Source organism: Xyrauchen texanus, chromosome 10 (assembly GCF_025860055.1).
Source record: "Xyrauchen texanus isolate HMW12.3.18 chromosome 10, RBS_HiC_50CHRs, whole genome shotgun sequence".
Lineage (NCBI taxonomy): Eukaryota > Metazoa > Chordata > Actinopteri > Cypriniformes > Catostomidae > Xyrauchen > Xyrauchen texanus.
Window position 1 is genome coordinate 16,739,874 of NC_068285.1, and position 20,794 is coordinate 16,760,667.

The 20,794-nt window shown below is 37.6% G+C and overlaps 1 protein-coding gene across 1 annotated transcript in view; it reads right to left on the bottom strand.

The window, feature by feature from the left end:
• LOC127650497 (CCR4-NOT transcription complex subunit 3-like) overlaps positions 1–18,963 on the bottom strand; it is a 28,449-nt gene extending 9,486 nt beyond the window's left edge. Inside the window, exons 1-11 of the mRNA XM_052135943.1 lie at positions 18,805–18,963; positions 10,555–10,618; positions 10,190–10,257; positions 6,772–6,846; positions 6,345–6,434; positions 5,946–6,074; positions 5,690–5,785; positions 3,299–3,518; positions 3,098–3,222; positions 1,326–1,379; positions 388–1,249 (exon numbers count right to left, since the gene is read on the bottom strand). Coding sequence (XP_051991903.1) covers positions 388–1,249; positions 1,326–1,379; positions 3,098–3,222; positions 3,299–3,518; positions 5,690–5,785; positions 5,946–6,074; positions 6,345–6,434; positions 6,772–6,846; positions 10,190–10,257; positions 10,555–10,579 — 1,744 coding nt within the window. The 5' untranslated portion in view covers positions 10,580–10,618; positions 18,805–18,963. The remainder of the gene's footprint in view (positions 1–387; positions 1,250–1,325; positions 1,380–3,097; positions 3,223–3,298; positions 3,519–5,689; positions 5,786–5,945; positions 6,075–6,344; positions 6,435–6,771; positions 6,847–10,189; positions 10,258–10,554; positions 10,619–18,804) is intronic.
• Positions 18,964–20,794: the final 1,831 nt, after the last annotated feature.

Here is a 20,794-nt window from a genome sequence, read left to right on the forward strand (position 1 = left end):
GTCCTGATTAAACTTTTTGATCAGTTGAATGACACTTTGGTGAATTAAAGTACCAATTTCCTTCTGAAACAGCTAAATCTGTACATTATTCCAAACTTTTGGCCGCCAGTGTATTACTGGCTCTCCATCAGCTGATGAACTTCCTTCTAATATTCAATTACACATTGTTCATGCTTACTGGGGCAGACAGACGAAGAACGTAGCTCAACTATACAAAAACCTGCCATACCACACTGATAACTGCCAATGTAAACGCAGAGTGTTCCAGTGATTTTACCATAGGTAAAGTGTTTTTAGGCACGATGCAAAGCCTTGAGCAGCTTATTAGTTTACTTTCTAATAAATTACAATTTCTGTATGGAGAGTTACTCTGAATACAGTACTTACTTGTACCACCATTTTGTTTCGGTGCACTAGGCGGTAGTGGTAACACAGCACTTCCCACAGCTGATGCACTTCCTGTCCCAGATGTCCCTGCATTGCTTCCCATAACTCCCACACTGCTCCCTGAGGACAGTCCTCCTCCCACAGGGCTGGAAGCCACCAGAGGCAAAGGCTCCACTGCGGACTGCATCGACCCAAGATCCAAAACACCTGTTCCCAAAAGGCTTGTGGAGCCTAAACCTCCATTTGTCCCCACTGAGGTTACAAGTCCACTTGAGATGGTACTACTAACATTCATTCCAATGGACACTGAGTGCCCGCTGGCTCCTGTGGCGGCCGCTTGCGCATAAGGTGCTGGTGTAGATCCGCTCAAAAATGCAGCCATACTGCTTAAGGATGCCGGCATCCCTGATAAGACCAAGCCCGGGATCTGATTTGTGCCACTTGATGACATTGTACCCTTCCCGAAGCCCATATTAGAGATGGGACCTGTCCCAGATAGAGGCTGGCTTTGTGAGTTGGACGTGAGGGAGCCAGGTGCGCTGGAGTTGGCCGGGGAAGTAGAGGTGGATGTTGGGAGTAAAATACTGTTGCTGGAGGAGGCAGAGTTGGCATTGGATTGAGAGGAGATGGAGTTTTTGTATTGGTGCTGTTGTTGGGATTGCTGCGTTTGTTGCTGGGTGGCTGAACTGTAGCTGCCAGAGCCGCCCAGGCTGCCTAAGAGACTGCTGCCCCCTGATGTCAAGCTTCCACTGCTGGCGATAGTTGCCATGGAGATCAAAGAGTTTGAAGAGGCTCCAGAAGATGAGGACAACGAAGAGGAGGAGGATAGAGATGAAGATGGATTTCCATTCTTAATAGGTGACTATGACAAAAAGGCAGGATTGGTAAACTAAATGTCAATCAAAAAAACACTTATATTGAATTGTTTTATGTCTCACCAGACTGATTTCACTGTCTGTCGAACGACCTCTCTTCTTTTCATCTTCCGAATTCTAAACAGCACAAATAAAGAGAAGAGAACAAACAATTAAAAAACTGTTCCACAAAAATAACACATTGATATCTATTCACATATACCGAGTTTACTTATAAGTTTTTAGTGTTTTAAAGGAATGTTCTGGGTTCAATATCATAATAAGTTAAGCTCCATCAAGCTCTACCATCTTGTCAATTGCTACAGAAATGACAAAATATTACAGAACTTTTTTTAATTTCTGAACAAAATATACTTATAATTTCTCATCACAATAAAGTTCTTGAATACACAATATAAATGCTCATAGTTTAAATAATAAGAGTTTCTCATATACTTTTCTATATAAGAAAAGATGACAAAAAAATAAGCTTTCAAAATTAGTGGGGTACATTCAGGCTGATCAGGTGCAGAACAAGCAATAGTACTGAACAAAACTTGAAAAAGGTATGTGAAAGTGAATATTTTAATCACATTTTAACTTTATAAAATTAAAACCATTCTACATTCTATGAATTAATATTATATCATGAAATGGTTCATATAATAATGACGAGCTATCACTCTTTGAAATAATGTGTACAATTTACAAGTAAAAACATTGAGTTTACAATCATTTGCATAAGAAACGCTAAAACGTCACTTTAAAAGAATTTCAATGTGCATTTCAGTGGTCTGGTTCAGCAAACATCAACAAGAATCTCTATATTTCTTTGACGCATCCATGCTGTGTGAGATTAAAATGTATATTTCTTTTTACTTTATTATCTGACTGTAAAGAACAGAAAGGATGTTAAGACACATTATTCAATGAAAGTGGAGTTGCCTCATCTTTGATGTACACACATTATACGGAGGTATTTCAGTACTTACATTTCTAAACGCTAAATTCATGCAGTTTTAAGCACTTCAAAGACCTTGTGTGTATTCTGTAAACAGTGTTGAAAAATGTACTGTAGTGGTAAAATCAAGCTATAGAGAGATTATGATGGTTTACGGGTCATTTCAATTATGATCAAATGGACAGAGAAAACTTTTGCAAATTTCGAAATATCGAGTTATGCCACGATAGTGTTCATAATTTTTTTGGTTCGCAATAAATTTAAATTCGATATATCATCCTATTCCTACAATGGACTGTGAAAATTCCATGAGTTTCTACAAAAGAAGACTTAGACTTTGTTCTTCCGAGTGTGCGTATGTGTGTGTATGTTCTGCCTTCCGACTATATTAGTCTAATTTATTACCCGTTTATTTGTGTGCGTGTTTTGCTGCATTATGGGCGCATAATGGTCTCCCCCCTCATTTATGTGTGTGTGTGTTTTGCAATATGGCTGATTTATAGATTAGATTTTTCCAAAAAAAAAAAAAAAAAATGCTTTTTCCCCCCAGAGTACGTTTTTTTTTTTTTTTTCAGAATCCAAATGTATTTCTCCAAATCCGGTCCAAATGTTTTATGTGTGTTCAGATGAAGTAAAAGTCACTAAGACTTATACCACTCAGATAAAGGAAACCATTTTTATTACATCAGAAGTGATTTTGGTAAAAAATGACCGATCCGTAAAGGAGGGTTAAACTCTCTGTAATGTCTTGTCTCCTAGACTACCTTTGCATCTGTAAATGCAATTTTGTTTGATTTAACAAACTGAGAGATGAGTCGAAATTTCATCAACTATGCTATTTTGAATAATTATGCTTGTTTTTGAAGAAGTGCCACTGAGAAGGATAGATACTCACCGTAGTGCAAGTAGCCAGGGAGGGAGGTATGGGCGAAGATGATGTTGTTGAGGTCGGCGTGGAACTGGAGTTCTGGAAAATGTCGTCCTCTCCGTGACCTGGAGACGTGGCCACCAGTGGTTGGGCTACACACAGAAAAGGTAGAGTTATGAATGAGAATGGGACACTCAAAAGAGATCTTACATACACACAAATACTTACGGATCTCCTCCAAATCAAGGTCATCATAGAGAAACTCGTTCTCCTCAAAGTCAGGGTCCTGAGAAGAATCGAGGTAGTATTCTACATCATCTTTGATCTTGCGGATGGTGTCCACCTGTAACGATTCATTGTCCAGCATTCTGAGGATGGTCTCCAGCATGAGGATGTGATACCGGTGCCTCTCGATCAATCGTTTCAGCTCCTCAATTCGATCTTGCTTCTAAGGTCACAGCATAAGGAAAAAAATACATAATCTTGCTACAAATCAATGTGAGAACAAACAAACAAAAAAAAGTGAAATGATAATTACAGCTAAGCGCAGAAATTAATGCGTTAAGAAAATTTAAGCAATTCATGTAGTATTTTTTTTTTTCCATATCTGAAACTTCACTAATCTTTACGAACATCTCCTGTGGCTAAAATGGGCATATATACATTTCCAGGCGGTACACATTTGACTGCATGTGCTAGCACAGAAACTTTTTGAAAGATTTTGTGGAGCAGTGCAGGCTAATTTATGCATAATAAAGACTAGAGCGGATTTACTGTGAGAATGGAGACTTTACCCGCAAGTGGCAAGCAAGGTGTGGGAAAGATAAAGGCAAGCTGCCTTATCTCTTCGTATTGCCCGAAAACGCTCACTAAGTGTCATCTGAACCACTGTCATAAGTGAAAATAACAAAATAATAGCCAGACAAAATAATAGTCTTAAGATTTAGAAATTTAGCATTCAGAATTTAATTTGTTTAATATCTGTAAGTATAGTGTCTAATAATGCATTGGCAATATACACTTAAGTTTATCTTGCCAATAAATCTTGATATGAACTGAATCTGCCCATTTGATCCGATTACCTTCACTGAAAAACACAAGAAGATTTTACCAACTTTTAATTACATCATGTCCACTGATTTTATGGCATGTAAACATACGTGTATCAAAGGATTTCTACCTGCATAAGTGTGTCTAATAATTAACTCTAGCTGCAGAAAACAAAAAACTGAACAATTTAACATGTACATATTTAAATAAAAATAAATGATGACTAAACAATTTTTTGTAAGTTCTTTGAGTTAAAGTTTAAAGTAAATATATTTATAGGGCTGCATGATTTTGACAAAAAGTCATATTGCGATTATTTTGAAAAATATTGTGATTGCGATTTGAGCTACGATTATGATGGTAATGTTTTCCACATGTTCATCTGCAAAAAGGCTGCTGGGGATTTCACACTTGAGCCGTCTTAAAAAAAAAGTTCAACCACAAAAAAATAAATATATAAACAGTGAAACAAAGTCTCTTTCATATCCAAATGTTACCATCCACAGTGTACATGCTTTTGTCAATTTTGTGATAGGGTCTCAGCCCATTTTCATCTCATCAATCGATGCTGATCATTTAACTGTTTATCAGCAGCTCTGTCAAAACTGGTTATATGTAAGCTTTCTGCTCAATGTCACTGTTAGCTGAATTTCCCTGTTGGTAAAACCATAGTTGATGCCTAGTTTTTGCTGTCAAAAATTACATTGGTTGATTGAATAATTCAGTATACACAAACTATACATTTTACTCTTTATTCTAGGCCTTACAAACTAGTAGGCTAATGCAAACTATTCTTTACTGTATATAAGATAGTCCTAAAGAATGAGGCTTAATGTCAAACTGAAGTTGAACTGATAAAAAAAAAAAAAGAACATTTTGGTTAGTTTGTCACCATTTGATTTAATTATTTTAATTCATTAGTTTATTATATTTAATTTAGCAATGCTCTATATTATAGTAACTAAATATTTGATCGCAGGACGTGCCGGTTTAGTGTAAATAAAACGTTTAGCGTATAAGCAACAGGAACCGAACTCAGAGCACTTCAGTTACTCTAAGCATGAGAGGGAGTAGTGGAGCACGTCCGCTCTGAAAACACTGTAACAATGCTCTGACTTAATATAGACTGGACAGAGCAGCGCAAATAAACTTTGAAGGGAGCAGACAATTTATTTATTTATACAGCCCTTTGCAATTTAAAAATCGTACAAGGTCATATCGCGGTTTCGATTTTATTTTGATTAATTGTGCAGCCCTATACATTTATGATGATATATTTGTTTAATTGTTGTTGTAATGTACCATGTCCTATGATTAACTGCGATTAATCACAGAAAACTGTGCGATTGATTGGTTAAAATATTAAATCAATTAATGGCCCAAATGGTAATACTATGCAGAGTTCCCACACATTTTGACCAATATATTTTCATGAACTTTATATTTTAATTTGATTATTAAAGATAATTTCAAATTCAGATTGATTTGCTAAAGAACCAATCAACAGATTACACTGTAAATCAAAGATGGAGTGAAAGCTCAGAGAATGGTGGCTGAAATGTAACTGACCTCTTTGTCTCCTTTCTTTTTTCTGGTTTGGACAGAAAGTGATTCTACTTCACTCTCAAACTGGTCCACTTGCAAATTCAAAGTATATATCGTGTTCTGAGGGTGCAAAAAGTGTACAAAAGGTGACATTAGTAAATTACGCAAACTTTTAAAGGAAAAACAAAGTGTTATTATGCTCACGACACAGATACTCCCAAGAATGACAGGACATTCTTGAGGATTCTGTGAATGCTCAAAATTTCTGGTCCATTCTTACCGCTAGCCACTGCCCAATCTCTTCTTTCTCTTTTTGTGCAGGATCGACTTTCAGAGCGAGGCCGAGTCCCTCTTTAGAGTACGCTTTCGTTTTGGTCTCCCGTTCCACAATCTTAAACCGCTCCATTTGCTGTGAACACAAAGAATCATCATTCTGAGTCAAAATACAAAGCGGAGCACTATTCTGCTTGTGGTTTCAGCAATTTTCACAACAGTTTCACTGCTGTGACCTAAACTAAAAGTTATTTAAAAAAAAAAAAGGGGGACATGCCATATATTAAAGTCTGATTAAAATATACTGAAGGCACAATAAAAGCACAGGGGCTGTCTAAAGATGGTATTATTTATAATAAAACACTGCTAGGCTTTGAACACCCACGAGTGCATGCAGATTACTCACCGTCTCTATAAGTTTGCGGTTCTCTACTAGCTGCCTTTTGTCTTTAATCTCATTGGAGGCGACCCACGTCTTAATCTGGTCTCGAAGACGCTGCAGAACCAACGCAGGCACAAACAGAAAGATGGAAAAAGAAAATAAAGTGAGAATGAAAGAGAAAATTTTGAGTTTGATGCCGCAAATCAAGCATGCATGGACTTGAACTAATCTTACAAGCTCAGTGGACAAACGCACACGTGACACCTGGCATGGGTAACACTTGTCTTTATGGTTACCAATACAGAAAACCCACACACTGCGCTCAGATATATATCTACCATCAATTTAAAGCATTTGGACAAAGTCAACACCTTCAGAAAGCAACACACATGATTGAATTGGCTCACTTATGTCCGAGTGCAATCAGTAAATGATCAAAGGAAATTCTCACCTGTAATTTTTTTATCTCTTTCTTGAGGTCAGACTCATATTTTTCTTTTTGGTTGGTATTGGCTGCATTGTGGAGCTGATTGACAAAAGCACAGACATTGAGCTAACTAGAACATAATTATTTCTTTATAAACATCAATTTAATGGGGGAAAATAACAGCCTAAGAACATACAAGATTCAGTCTGCATTGACAGGTGTTGGCAACATGGTACAAAATATATATCGCACATATAAATGTCATTTTTTATGTAATAAAATGGTAAAATATATTTTAAAACAATACGTTTAAAAGGACTTCTTAGCCTGAACAGTCGGGAGCTGTTTGAACTGAACACATTGGTTTATTTACGTAAACATGCACTGAAAGAATGCCTTTGACTGTTGTGCCACGTCTCACTTTTTTCAGCTTCTCGTGCTGTAGTCACGTTTTTTAGAAGTCATGTCCATTTAAAAGACCTTAAACTTTGAAAACACATCTCGAGAAACCTGTGTTCTGGTATATTCATTGCTCTGCATCTAGCACAAGAATGCATTTGGTGTGAATGGCCCCTAGTAAGATAGGAGTATACATTTTAATTATTAAAACATTAGAGTGCAATTTTAGAAAATACTGATCATTAAAGCAAGCATGGGTCAAATGTTGGTTTTCATGTACGATTTTTCTAAAAGCGTGCAAACATTTATTTTATTGTGTACTCTGTGATTTTTGGCAATACATTTCTATTAAAATTATTCATTAAACCATTCTCATGTATATTTTAATTCATTCCTTGTATTCAATCAGAGGATTTACTAGAAAAGTACACTTGTGCTAATGCAATGCATCAATATACAGTATCAAAGCTTTTTTTCTCATGATGTTGTATCGATACTGTGATGAGGAGGAGGGCATGGCCGTGAGGATCCAAGCCCGGTGCCGAGTTGCCTAATCAGTGGGAGGGAGATAACGGAAGAGCCGGGAATGCCAGAGAGAATGAGACACACGTGGCCCCTGATCACACCATCAGTCGGTCCTCAGCCAGCTTGGCAGAATCTTCAACGAAACAGGGCAATGGCACTGGACCCGCGCCACTGGATTGAGCACACACACACACACACACACACACACACAGTGGCCCCGTGTCTCTCTCTCTCTCTCTCTCTCTCTGGTGTCCCCGGCTCTTCCCTTATCTCCCTCCCGCTGATTAGGCAACTCAACGCCGGGCATGTATCCTCACAGCCCGGCCATGCCCTCCTCCTCATCACAAGTACTTTCTTATTTAAATGTGTCCATGTGCAGAACAATTCATGAAGAAGCAGGTCATCAAAATAAGCAGAACCTCTAAAACCCATTCCTCAGGGTGATAAGAGCTGTAGGCTTAACAAACGTGAATCATATATATATATACACACACACACACACCAGCCACAACATTTAAACCTAATATTGTGTTGGTCCCCCTCATGCCGCCAAAACAGTGCCAACCCGCGTCTCAGAATAGCATTATGATATGATAGTCTTCTCACCACAATTGTACAGAGCGGCTATCTGAGTTACCGTAGACTTTATCAGTTCAAACCAGTCTGGCCATTCTCTGATGACCTCTCTCATCAACAAGGCATTTCCATCTGCAGAACTGCAGCTCACGGGATGTTTTTTGTTTTTGGCACCATTCTGAGTAAATTCTGTTATGTGTAAAAATCCCAGGAGATCAGCAGTTACAGAAATACTCAAACCAGCCCATCTGGCACCAACAATCATGCCATGGTCACAATCACTGATAACATATTTTTTCCCCATTCTGATGGTTGATGTGAACCTTAACTGAAGCTCCTGACCTGTATCTGCATGATTTTATGCACTGCTCTCCTGCCACACGATTTGCTGATTAAATAATCACATGGATGATTGTTGGTGCCAGACGGGCTGGTTTAATTTTTTCTGTAACTGCTGATCTCCTGGGATTTTCACACACAACAGTCTCTAAAGTTACTCAGAATGGTGCCAAAAACAAAAAACATCCAGTGAGCGGCAGTTCTGTGGATGGTCAACAGAGAATGGCCAGACTTGTTCAAATGGACAAAGTCTACTGTAACTCAGATAACCACTCTGTGCAATTGTGGTGAGAAGAATAACATCTCATTATGCTATTCTGAGGGTTGGTGCTGTTTTGGTGGCACAAGGGTGACCTTCACAATATTAGGAAGGTGGTTTTAATGTTGTGGCTGATCGGGGTATATATATATATATATATATATATATATATATATACACACACTCTAAACAGTTGAAGTCTGAAGTTTACATACACCTTAGCAAAATACATTTAAACTCAGATTTTCAAGTCCTGACATTTAATCGTAGGTAGTAATCTTAGGTCAGTTAGGATCACTACTTTATTTTAAGAATGTGACATTTCAGGATAAAAGAAGAGAGAATGATTTCATTTCAGGTTGTATTTCTTTCATCACATTCCCAGAGGTTCAGAAGTTCACATACACTTTGTTAGTATTTGGTAGCATTGCCTTTAAATTGTTTAACTTGGGACAAACATTTTGGGTAGCCTTCCACAAGCTTCTCACAATAAGTTGCTGGAATTTTGGTCCATTCCTCCAGACAGAACTGGTGTAACTAAGTCAGGTTTGTGGGCCTCCTTGCTCACACACACTTTTTCAATTCTGTCCACAAACTGTCTATTGGATTGAGGTCAGGGCTTTGTGACGGCCACTCCAGTAACTTGACTTGGAAGACCCATTTGCGACCAAACTTTAACTGATGTCTAGAGGTATTGCTTCAATATATTCACATAATTTGCCTTCCTCATGATTCCATCTATTTTGTGAAGTGCACCAGTCCCTCCTGCTGCAAAGCACCCCCACAACATGATGCTACCATCCCCATGCTTCACGGTTGGAAAGGTGTTCTTCAGCTTGCAAGCCTCAACCTTTTACCTTCAACCCAAGTTTAATTTTTGTCTAATCAGGTAAGAGGAAATGTATTCAAAAGATCTTTGTCCCTATGTGCACTTGCAAAAAGTAGTCTGGCTTTTTTAATGATGTTTTGAGGCACACCTCCAATTGACTCAAATTAACCTATCAGAAGCTAATTGGATAATTTCCTAAAGGCTTGATGTAATTTTCTTCAATTTTCCAAGCTGCTTAAAAGTCACAGTTAACTTAAATGTATGTAACTTATGTGATATATTCAATTAAAAGTGAAACAATCTGTCTGTAAACAATTGTTGGAAATATTACTCATGTCATGCACAAAGTAGATGTCCTAAACGACTTGCCAAAACTATAGTTTGTTCATATGAAATCTGTGGAGTGGTTAAAAATTAGATTTAATGACTTCAAAATAAGTGTATGTAAACTTCTGACTTCAACTGTGTGTGTATATATATATATATATAAATAACTCAATGTACACGTTTCTTACCTTTTTCCAAATGTCCTCAAACTGCTCTACCCCTTCTGCAACTTTTTTCAAACATCTGTCAATTTCACCTGAGGAGAGAGAAGCAGAGATGCGGTAAATGAGGAGAACAGGGCAGGCCAGGCCACGTCCTTTGAGACACACAGTCACACACGTGGGTTAAATACATCAGGATACAGCTGATAATGATGAATAATGTAAGCTACTCAAATACTGCTTTCCTCAAACTACGCTGCATTGAGATATCTTTCAAAAAGGCTGTTAAACATGTACTGTTTGCTTAAAAGGCCCAGGAAATATTAGAAACATTAGAACTCAAACCAGATGGTCATCATTTTCGCATTTCTTACACTATCATATGCGATTACCTTGAAGTTTTCTTTTATCAGCCATGACTTTTTGACTATGATGTTTTCTTCATGCCTTCTTTTACTGGAAAAAAACAGAAGAGAAAATTTAGCACCACTTCAGGCCATTCGTCCATTGTCTTGTTCCTTAAAGGGAAAGTTCACCCCAAAATAAAACAAATTCTGTTATCATTTGCTCATCCTCATGTTTCAACACAAAGGGAGATGTTAAGACGTATGACAGCCTAAGTCACCATTCACTTTCCATTTTCCACACAATGAAAGTGAATGATGACTGAGACTCTCATTCTGCCTGACAGCATTAACATGTCCTTTTGTGTTCCATGGAAGAAATTTACAAATTACTGGATATACTATGAAGAAACATGATTGCAATAATAATGCTTAATGTCATATGTCAAAAAAGAACAAGCCATTTGGGTGACCAATTGTCCATTTTATTTATTTAATATTTCTTCAGTGTTAGTTTAATTACTGTAATTGCAGCATCCAACACTGTATTATTATTAATGAAAAGCAATTAGCCTAAATCTTTTAACAATTTGAAATAATCTCCAAAGGAATTGGAATAAAGTTACCAAAAGAGTTCCTTGTGTTGCATTATCTACCAATTACCTAAAACCTGGAGTGGTGGTGGCATAGTGGGCTAAAGCACATAACTGTTAATCAGAAGGTCGCTGGTTCGATCCCCACAGCCACCAAAATTGTGTCCTTGAGCAAGGCACTTAACTCCAGGTTTCTCCAAGGGGATTGTCCCTGTAATAAGTGCACTGTCGCTTTGGATAAAAGCGTCTGCCAAATGCATAAATGTAATGTAAATGTAAAACCAAACCTCTAGTGTGGGACACATACTTCCAAGTTACTATTTAATTTAACCACTCTATTAATATGAAAGCAATTACAAGTTCCAACAATGTTTAGACAGCTATTTTAATGTCTTGCCAACAGCCAGATGCTGTCGACCCAAGGTAATGTACAGACCACTAATTGCAATGAGAGCCCCCCTGCACACACCTGGTGTTCAATGGCCTGTAAAAGGTCACAATGCTGATAGAGCAGGATTGCACGTACCATCTTTGTGTTTGCAGGACTAGCCTTAAAGTAACAGTTCATCCAAACTAGCAAGTCTAAAGGCTGGTATCATACTACGTGAATGCAGACAATTCTAGCTATGTAAGCCTAATGTGGCATAAATGAGTGCACTTCAGAGGGAGAACAATTATGCAGCACTCTCTAGCTAGTGTGTTCTGAGCAGCACAGCAATATTAGATGATGTTTACCATATTACAATTCAAATTGTCTCGTTTTGACGGACAGCAGAAGATGCCTTTTGATAGGTCCTGGTTTCCTTCTGTCTCCCTACGTGCAAAACACAGCAAACCATATTTTCCTTACAAGCCTCATGGATGTCTAAGTGTAAAATTAAGGTGCATTTTTACTTTTCTCCAGGTTGGAATCATTAATAATAAACAGCATCATGTAAATGATAAACCCTGGTGTCTTTTTCGTTTATCTGATTTAAACTGTCATGATGAAACCCCCCAGTTCAGCACCAGTCGTTCACAGCTCAGATAAAAAAATAAATAAAAGGTTGGCATAAAAATATGTAGAAAGGTGGGAGGGTAGTGGGCGGGAGGGGGTCAAGAACAACAACTCGCTTCCAGGTTTACAACACTCTCGATAGAGATGGCTAAACACCTAAATTTGAGTGGAGACAAATGCAAAAGAGTTTAAACACTTTGACGTATATAAATTACGGGATAAAAGTGTGAACATGTGAAGAATGAGAATGAAGAGATTTTGTTCAAAACATGCAATAAGAGCAGACAAAGCAAGACTGCTTTGTAACTTAACATATATTTATAGATATTTACTCTTGACAAGAAATGTTTAAGATTTAATTCAAGTTCAACTCTATTGACAACATTTGTGGCATAATGTTAGGGCGTTTTCACACCTAGTTCGTTTGAGCACTCTAAACGTATCAGAGCGGGAGGTGATCTGTGTAAGGTTTATTTGTGGTCCTTTTGTGGTTTGAATGATTCTTGCTATGTGAAGGCGAAGAGGTATCAGTCCGTTTTGAATTTCACTATGACATAAGTACCTCGAGGCTTACCATACATAGCTGTATTACATAATCACTTTATCGAGATTATTTATCTAACTGAGAAACATATATTCAAATAGTCATAGAATCTCATTTCGTTTTCCTTCATGCAAAATAAGTGTTTGTGGGTTTAATTAGAGACCTTTATCATAATGTGAAAGTGAAGAATTTAGGACAGAAATATATTACTATTGCATAATATTAATAGAATAGGCTGGGTTGTCTGGGTTATATTAAAAACATTGTAAATGTAAAGTTAACCAAAAAGAGGGACATGTTTTAAGTATGTGGAAATATTGTAACAATTAAAATATAATTTTTCATGTCATTCTATGCCTGTGCAATATTTACATTTTTTAAAGCCTTAAAGGAAATCATATAGCCCTATTATCTGATTCCAAATTAAATATGAATACATTACTACTTAAGGTGAATGTGTATTAAGCACACACACCTTAAGAAATGTAACTATCTTCATAATCACAATTATATGCACAACGATTTGTTGTTAGCTAAATGATATAATCATGACTGCCATGGGATCGGAGTTCTTATAAGGAGTTGTGGAGTGAACAACAAATGGTCTGAGACCACATCAATGCTAAAAGTACCAAAAAAAGAAACTGGGTCCTCTTTTAAGTCCAATTACATTGTGAACACAAAAAGCACTGAGGTCATTTGCAGCTGGTTCTCTTTTTGGTTCACATTAACTGAACTGGGTTTGGTTCATTTAAAATGGACTATGGGCCCTATTTTAAGAGCGTCAGCATTAAGCGCAGTGCTATGGCATAAGTCATAAGAGCAAAGTCAGTGGGCGTTGACATGAAATTTGGGTAATCGGTAAATTGCTATTTAATTCTGAGGTTTTCTCTGGTTATTATTCAATTCCGCCACCTGCATCCTATTATATAGTTAATTCCCTCAAGCACCAGCGATATAAACCAACACAGCACATTCAAAAGAAGTTGGAAGTGTAAATGGACTATATGCACTGAATTAGAAGAATTGAAAATTCTGTCTTTAGTTCATTAAAATGCATCCTTGATGATAGTTGGGCATATTTATGACAGTGACACGCTCATTTTATACACATGGAAATGTGATCCTCCTCAGAATTTGGATGTATGCTCTGTTAAATGACAGAGAATGTAATTATTATTAATAATTTTCATCTACTGACACACATATCATGGCTATAGTATTAACAGTGATTGTTTCGGCACACACTTCACTTCTACGGGTCTACCTTACACTTCAAACTAAACGAAAATATAATTAAAATAATGAAGTGGTCAAAAAAGTATAGCCTACCAATTCCAAACATTTTAATCTCTCCAACTTCTTCCACCAGCCCGTTTTGCAGGGACTTCAAAATCACTCTACGACAGATGGAAGGTTGTTTAGACTTACTAATTAGACCTTAAATACAATTACATTTAAATTAATCGTAAATAATAATAATAATAATAATAATTGATGAACCATAACCTATAGATAGTTTAACACAAATCTCATTAAAAAAAAATTATATAAGACTCATAAAACTGATTGTCAGGGACATAATTTGATGTTCCACTATATTTTCAGAGTTTGTACATGAACTGTATTACCACCTGCTGGTGGAATTTCCAAACTGCAAATGCAGAAACTGAATTTAAACGCTAATGTTAAGACGTGGTTTTCAAACCTCTCAGCACAAGGACCTATTTCTCAGAAAATAGCAAATTGCGCTTTGCGCTACTTCATTAACATACAGTACACCCACAACATGTGCGCATACACCCACAATAGCGCAAACACTCCCACCTACACTCTGGCATGACAATTGCAATTTGAATTATCATTCTCGCAAAAATTGGGTAAGACTTTGCGCATGCTCGTTGCACGTAGCATTGCTCTTTGCACGCTCACAAAAATAGAGCCCTATATGTGAAATCACATGAAGCTAATGAAAGTAAACGGATCCAAAACACAAAACATTAAAGACGAAACATTTAAAAAAACATTTAAGACACCACTTCAAAAGTACAGCCACAATACTTAAACGTAATACGCATTAACATGACTAGTGTTATAAAATCACTTACTAACCTTGCCTTTGTAAAGTTATCCGGCATTTACATTTACATTACTATTTATGCATTTGGCAGACGCTTTTATCCAAAGCGACTTACAGAGCCCTTATTACAGGGACAATCCCCCCGGAGCAACCTGGAGTTGAGTGCCTTGCTCAAGGACACAATGGAGGAATCTTGGTGGTGCTGGGGCTTGAACCCCCAACCTTCTGGTCAGTAACCCTGAGTCTCAACCACTGAGCCACCACTGCCCCTGGCATTTCAACGTCATTGTCTTGAAACTGGAAACCCTGTGGGCCTATATCTCGATAACTTTTACACGATGTAAAAGATACCAAAAAGAGAGTTGACATGACTGAGTGATTGGTATTCATCACCGTCTTTTGTTTTTGAACAAGCCATCGTGTTATGCTGTCCATGATCAGACATAAGGAGAAGACGCAATATAATATGTGCTGTACATGGTTCATGTTTAGAGTGCTAGAGTAGCAGAACTGTGGCCAGGAAACATGCTTGCTCTGGTTTAATTGAGAACTGTTGCTCTCACCACGGTGTTTAGTGCAAAAGTTTGCTATCAGATCAGTTCCATGCAAAATTAACCACTTTCCCCATAGAATTAAACATAATGAGCGTTATCACTGTTTTCAATGATGTACAATGCGTACATAACTGAAATGCGGTTACATGACCCTTTCAAGGTAGTATTGCATGTCTTGATTATGTTGTGTTTTGTAATGGGATTGTTAATCCAGGCTCTGAGACTCAACAGACTTGCTAACAGGTGCGGAGCTAGGGTCAGTGGATATTCGGGGCCCAGACCTCTGTGGATATACATATATATCTATCAAGCCTATGCACTTTTAAATGTGATTTTATAAAACATTACTTTGTCCCTTTTGGCTTTCGGTAGTTCGAAACACATGTTGTACAATCAAAGTCTGTTTAGCCCAAGATGGTCCACTTACATTAAAATTCATGGGAGAAATGTAAACACCTAAAATGGCAAATAGTCCCGCCTTACAGGTAAAAGAGCAAATCACCTTTCAGATATAGACATCACCTGTCAACTTGACAATGCAAATGCACGCTAACTGGACGAGCCTGAAAAATGTTGTTTTTAATTGTATTTATTGTGATCTGAGCTAAAGAAGCCCAATTTATGATACCATCAGGAACCACCTGCAAAGTGCTAAATGCTGGTAAATTATCAATTTGGCCGGTGAATTTCGCAGTGTCACACGCAACTCTGGCGAACAATGCCTGTGACTCCTTATAAAAGTATTGAAACACATTCCAGTTTTGTCCTCACAGGGCTCTTTAGGCCTTCAGTCAGTAATGTTGCAGCGTGTTTGTATGGAACGAATCTGTGCTTGTTTACCGCTGCTCAGTAAATATAGAAGAAAGACGAAGGCACTGTTCAGGATCGTTTATGCCATCGGCAAGAACACTTTCGGATTTCAAGTGGATGTGCGAGTAACTTTTAATAACTTACCACCATGCATACAAATTCTCTGGTAATGATTGCATTATAATACAGGAACAGAATGATTATCATGACGTTCAGTTTTGTTATGTTTGAATGCTTTCTGCGCTATATTTGCATGTGGAGGTACAGTTGACATCAGAAGTTTACTTACACCTTAGCCAAATACATTTAAACTCAGTTTTTCACAAGTCCTGATATTTAATTGTAGAAAACATTCCCTGTCTTAGGTCAGTTAGGATCACTACTTTATTTTAAGAATGTGACATTTCAGAATAATAGTAGAGAGAATTATTTATTTCAGGTTGTATTTCTTTCATCACATTCCCAGAGGGTCAGAAGTTTACATACACTTTGTTAGTATTTGGTAGCATTGACTTTAAATTGTTTAACTTGGTTCAAATATTTTGGGTAGCCTTCCACAAGCTTCTCACGATAAGTTGCTGGAATTTTGGCCCATTCCTCCAGACAGAACTGGTGTAACGTCAGGTTTGTGGGCCTCCTTGCTCACACACACTTTTTCAGTTCTGTCCACATATTTTCTATCAGATTGAGGTCAGGGCTTTGTGATGGCCACTCCAATACCTTGACTTTGTTGTCCTTAAGCCATTTTGCCACAACTTTGGAGGTATGCTTTGGGTCATTGTCCATTTGGAAGTCCCATTTGTGACAGAGCTTTAACTTACTGGCTGATGTCTTGAGATTTTGCATCAATATATCCACATCATTTTCCTTCCTCATGATTCCATCTATTTTGTGAAGTGCACCAGTCCCTCCTGCAGCAAAGCACCCCCACATCATGATGCTGTCACCCCCATGCTTCACGGTTGGGATGGTGTTCAAGCCTCAACCTTTTTACCTCCAAATCAGTATGACCAAAAAGTGTATTTTTTGTCTAATCAGGTAAGAGGAAATGTATTCAAAGTAAGATCTTTGTCCCCATGTGCACTTGCAAACTGTAGTCTGGCTTTTTTTAATGATGTTTTGGAGCAGTGGCTTCTTCCTTGCTGAGCAGCCTTTCAGGTTATGTCGATATAGGACTCATTTTACTGTGGATATAGATACTTGTCTACCCGTTTCCTTCAGCATCTTCACAATGTCCTTTGCTGTTGTTCTCGGATTGATTTTCACACCAAACTACATTCATCTCTAGGAGACAGAATGCGTCTCCTTCCTGAATGGTATGATGGCTGTGTGGTCCCATGGTGTTTATACTTGCATACTATTGTTTGTACAGATGAATGTGGTTCCGTCAGGCATTTTTAAATTGCTCCCAAGGATGATCCACACTTGTGGAGGTCTTGGCTGATTTCTTTTGATTTTCCCATGATGTCAAGCAAAGAGGCACAGAGTTTGAAGGTAGGCCTTAAAATACATCCACAGGTACACCTCCAAGTGACTCCAATTAGCCTATCAGAAGCTAATTGTCTAATTTCTTAAAGGCTTGACTGATCATGTTCTGGTTTGTTCATATGAAATCTGTGGAGTGGTTAAAAATGAGTTTTAATGACTTCAAAATAAGTGTATGTAAACTTCTGACTTCAACTGTATCAGCCTAAATGCCTTTTGACTTGGCTTGTTCCTTGGCACTGAAAGCATGCAATTCACCAGTCAAATAGTGATGCTTGAGGGGGTGTAAAACAGCACAATACAAACTATTGGACAGTATGTAACATTTAATTGCCATCAGGAAACATTGGAGGGTCAGGATGTGATTTTAAAGACAATAATTTTTCTCTCAGGCAGAAAAGGCAGATGTGGTTGAACTATCAGCTTTACTGTGCATCAAAGCACTTGACCAGATTTCAAACCACAGCAATAGACATCTCAGGCTTTTCTTAATCTGTTCCATCTAAACCAGCTAAGCAAGAGACAGTAGCTTAAATGCCACAATATGAAGACAGACATTATTTCATGCAACTATGCACTTCCATAGTCCATAGTGACTAGTTAGAACATAGCGGAACAGTGCATGTGAATTGTGCAGTTCCTTTCAGCAGCCTTACAGAGGACTCACAATACAAGTAGACACGCTGTCACATACATGTCAATTAAAGTTCTCTAACAAAAACACAGTCACGCGAATCCATGGAGTTCTTGCAACAATGTAGCGCGTGGGAACAGCTGGCAGTTCAGAGCGCGAGCTGATGTAAACCCTCCATCGCCTTTGATAACACCATGCATTGCAAGTTCAGTCTGAGTTACACCTTAAACCACCAGAACTAACGGCCCTAATGACAACAGCTCATTTAAAACAAGTTGGATTTAGAAAATGGTCCTGTATCAGATGAAACCATAGAGCATGCCACTCTTTCCTTGCATGGGGCTTCTCTTATTTTGGTCTTATGTGAAACTTCTGTAAGATGCATACTACTTTTTCGGCAAGCTGAGACACTGGTGCGTTAATATAAATACATTAGAGGAGTCAGAAAGCTCGCGACCCTTGCCGTAAGCGGCTCGTGAGCCAGTAGTAAACGCGACCGGCTCGAGCTCTATTTTTTGAAGGGGGGGGTTACATTGGAAAGGAAAAGAAAAAAAGAGGCACGTAAATGGAGTGACGCTCCAGCGATGCGATGATGCTTTACCTGGTTTTCCTGAGTAGCACTTTCCCTCTTAATATCCTTTTCAATTCCAACGCAATTTCCCAACTTTTCACGCCGTATTTTTATTTCTTGTTAATTTTTATTCGCCAAACAATCACTTCGCGCATCCAAGATGGTCACCAGGAACACCACCTCCGCTGGTGTGTTGGAGGCTTGTGGCTCCGCCTTCTTACATGCATTGGTTGATGTCCGTCAGTGCTTGAATATCATTGGATAAGAGGAGCTGTCAATCTTGTAGCACTGCTTGACAGCTTCCGTGCATTGCGATTTATGGTTGGTGTGTTTTGACTGGAGAGGATGTCTTGAAATGTCCGATTTACTAGATGGCCCCAGGTCATTATTATTATTATTATTATTATTATTATTATTATTATTTAATTTTTTTAAACAGTTCTTTACAAAATAATATATAAGCTTTTTTATATTCACAAAACACGAATGTCAAGCATTTTGCTATGGGAATGGCAGCTGATACAAACCCTCTCAGAGCATTTTTAATAGTCTCTTATCTTTTAATAAAATGTAAACAGTTGAGGCACAGCTTCATAGCCAGTTTATGATCTCATGAAAAGAAATGTAAACATGACATCAGAAGAATTTTCCTCACGACAGGGAAAGGACTGTAAAATGATCATTTGTTTTAGCACAAAGGAACAGTTCACGCAAAATGACATGTATTTCATTGTTTACTCTCTCATGCCACCCCAGATGTGTATGACGTTCTTCTGCAGAGCACAAATAAATTTTTTTTTTTTAGAAGAATATTTCATCTCTGTAGGTCCATACAATGCTTGTGAATTGTGACCAAAACTTTGAAGCTCCAAAAAGCACATAAAAGCAGCTGAACATTAATCCATAACATTTAACCCATATTTGAAGTAATCTAATCGATTTCGGATGAGAAAAATAAATAAAAATGTAGCTCATTTTCACCGTACATCTTCCCATTGCAGTCTCTAGGCATGATCATGATTTCAAGCTCGATTAGACTAGCGCTAGATGGCGCTAGGAAGCACAATCGAGTTTGAAATCATGATCACCAAGGAGACTGCTGATGTCATTATTTATAGTAATATGAATGCCATCCCTAATGTTAGTATTTATACAGTACTGAATAACACTAAATGAAATATACAAACTCATTGCTTTGAGTTTTTCAACTGTTAAATAACTTAAAGATGGAAAAAATATTAAAGGGGAAACTTCAGATGGGCTCAGTAAATTTTTCCCCATTAAAAAAGTTGAACTCCTAAAGACATGAGTTGTCATTTTTAAACATATGTATAAATTCATGAGCACTCACATGAGATGAGGACTTTAGTCATATCAGTAACCTAATAAAAGCTGTTTTATTCTACATGGAGCATGGGCTTCCTCATGGGGGCAGCCATTTTTGAATCACTGAAGACTACTCCCTTAATCTCATTACCGCCCTGTTATTGGACACTTTCACTCATGGATCAAATTAATCATTGCTGATTGTGCATAGTGAATTACAGAACTATGGCATCTGTAAATGTAAACTATTGATTTTGAATGATGCTGCATCCACACAATTAGGTGTCACTGTAAGTCCAAGATGACAAAAACAAAAAGTTACTGAGTGCACCTTTAAATAAGATGATGTTCGCATGAGCACATTCAGAGCTCTGCATTACATATTTGGAAATCAAGTATGTTCTGATGTTGACTTTATCCTGAAATCATTAAAAATGTACATAACTTCCCAAATACGGTGCTGCTTGTTTCTTCATGTAAATAAAATTTACTATATGCATAAAATAACAAATGCTTTAAAAAAAAATAAAGACTATATTGTTGTAAAAACATTTTACTACTATTTGCATAAGAAGAACATACATAACCCAAAGTATTTAATCAACAGAAAGAATAAGATAGAATCAAACACGTCAACAAACTACTAACATAATTGAATGAGCTGACAGGCCTCTTTAGTTTTCCACTGCTGATG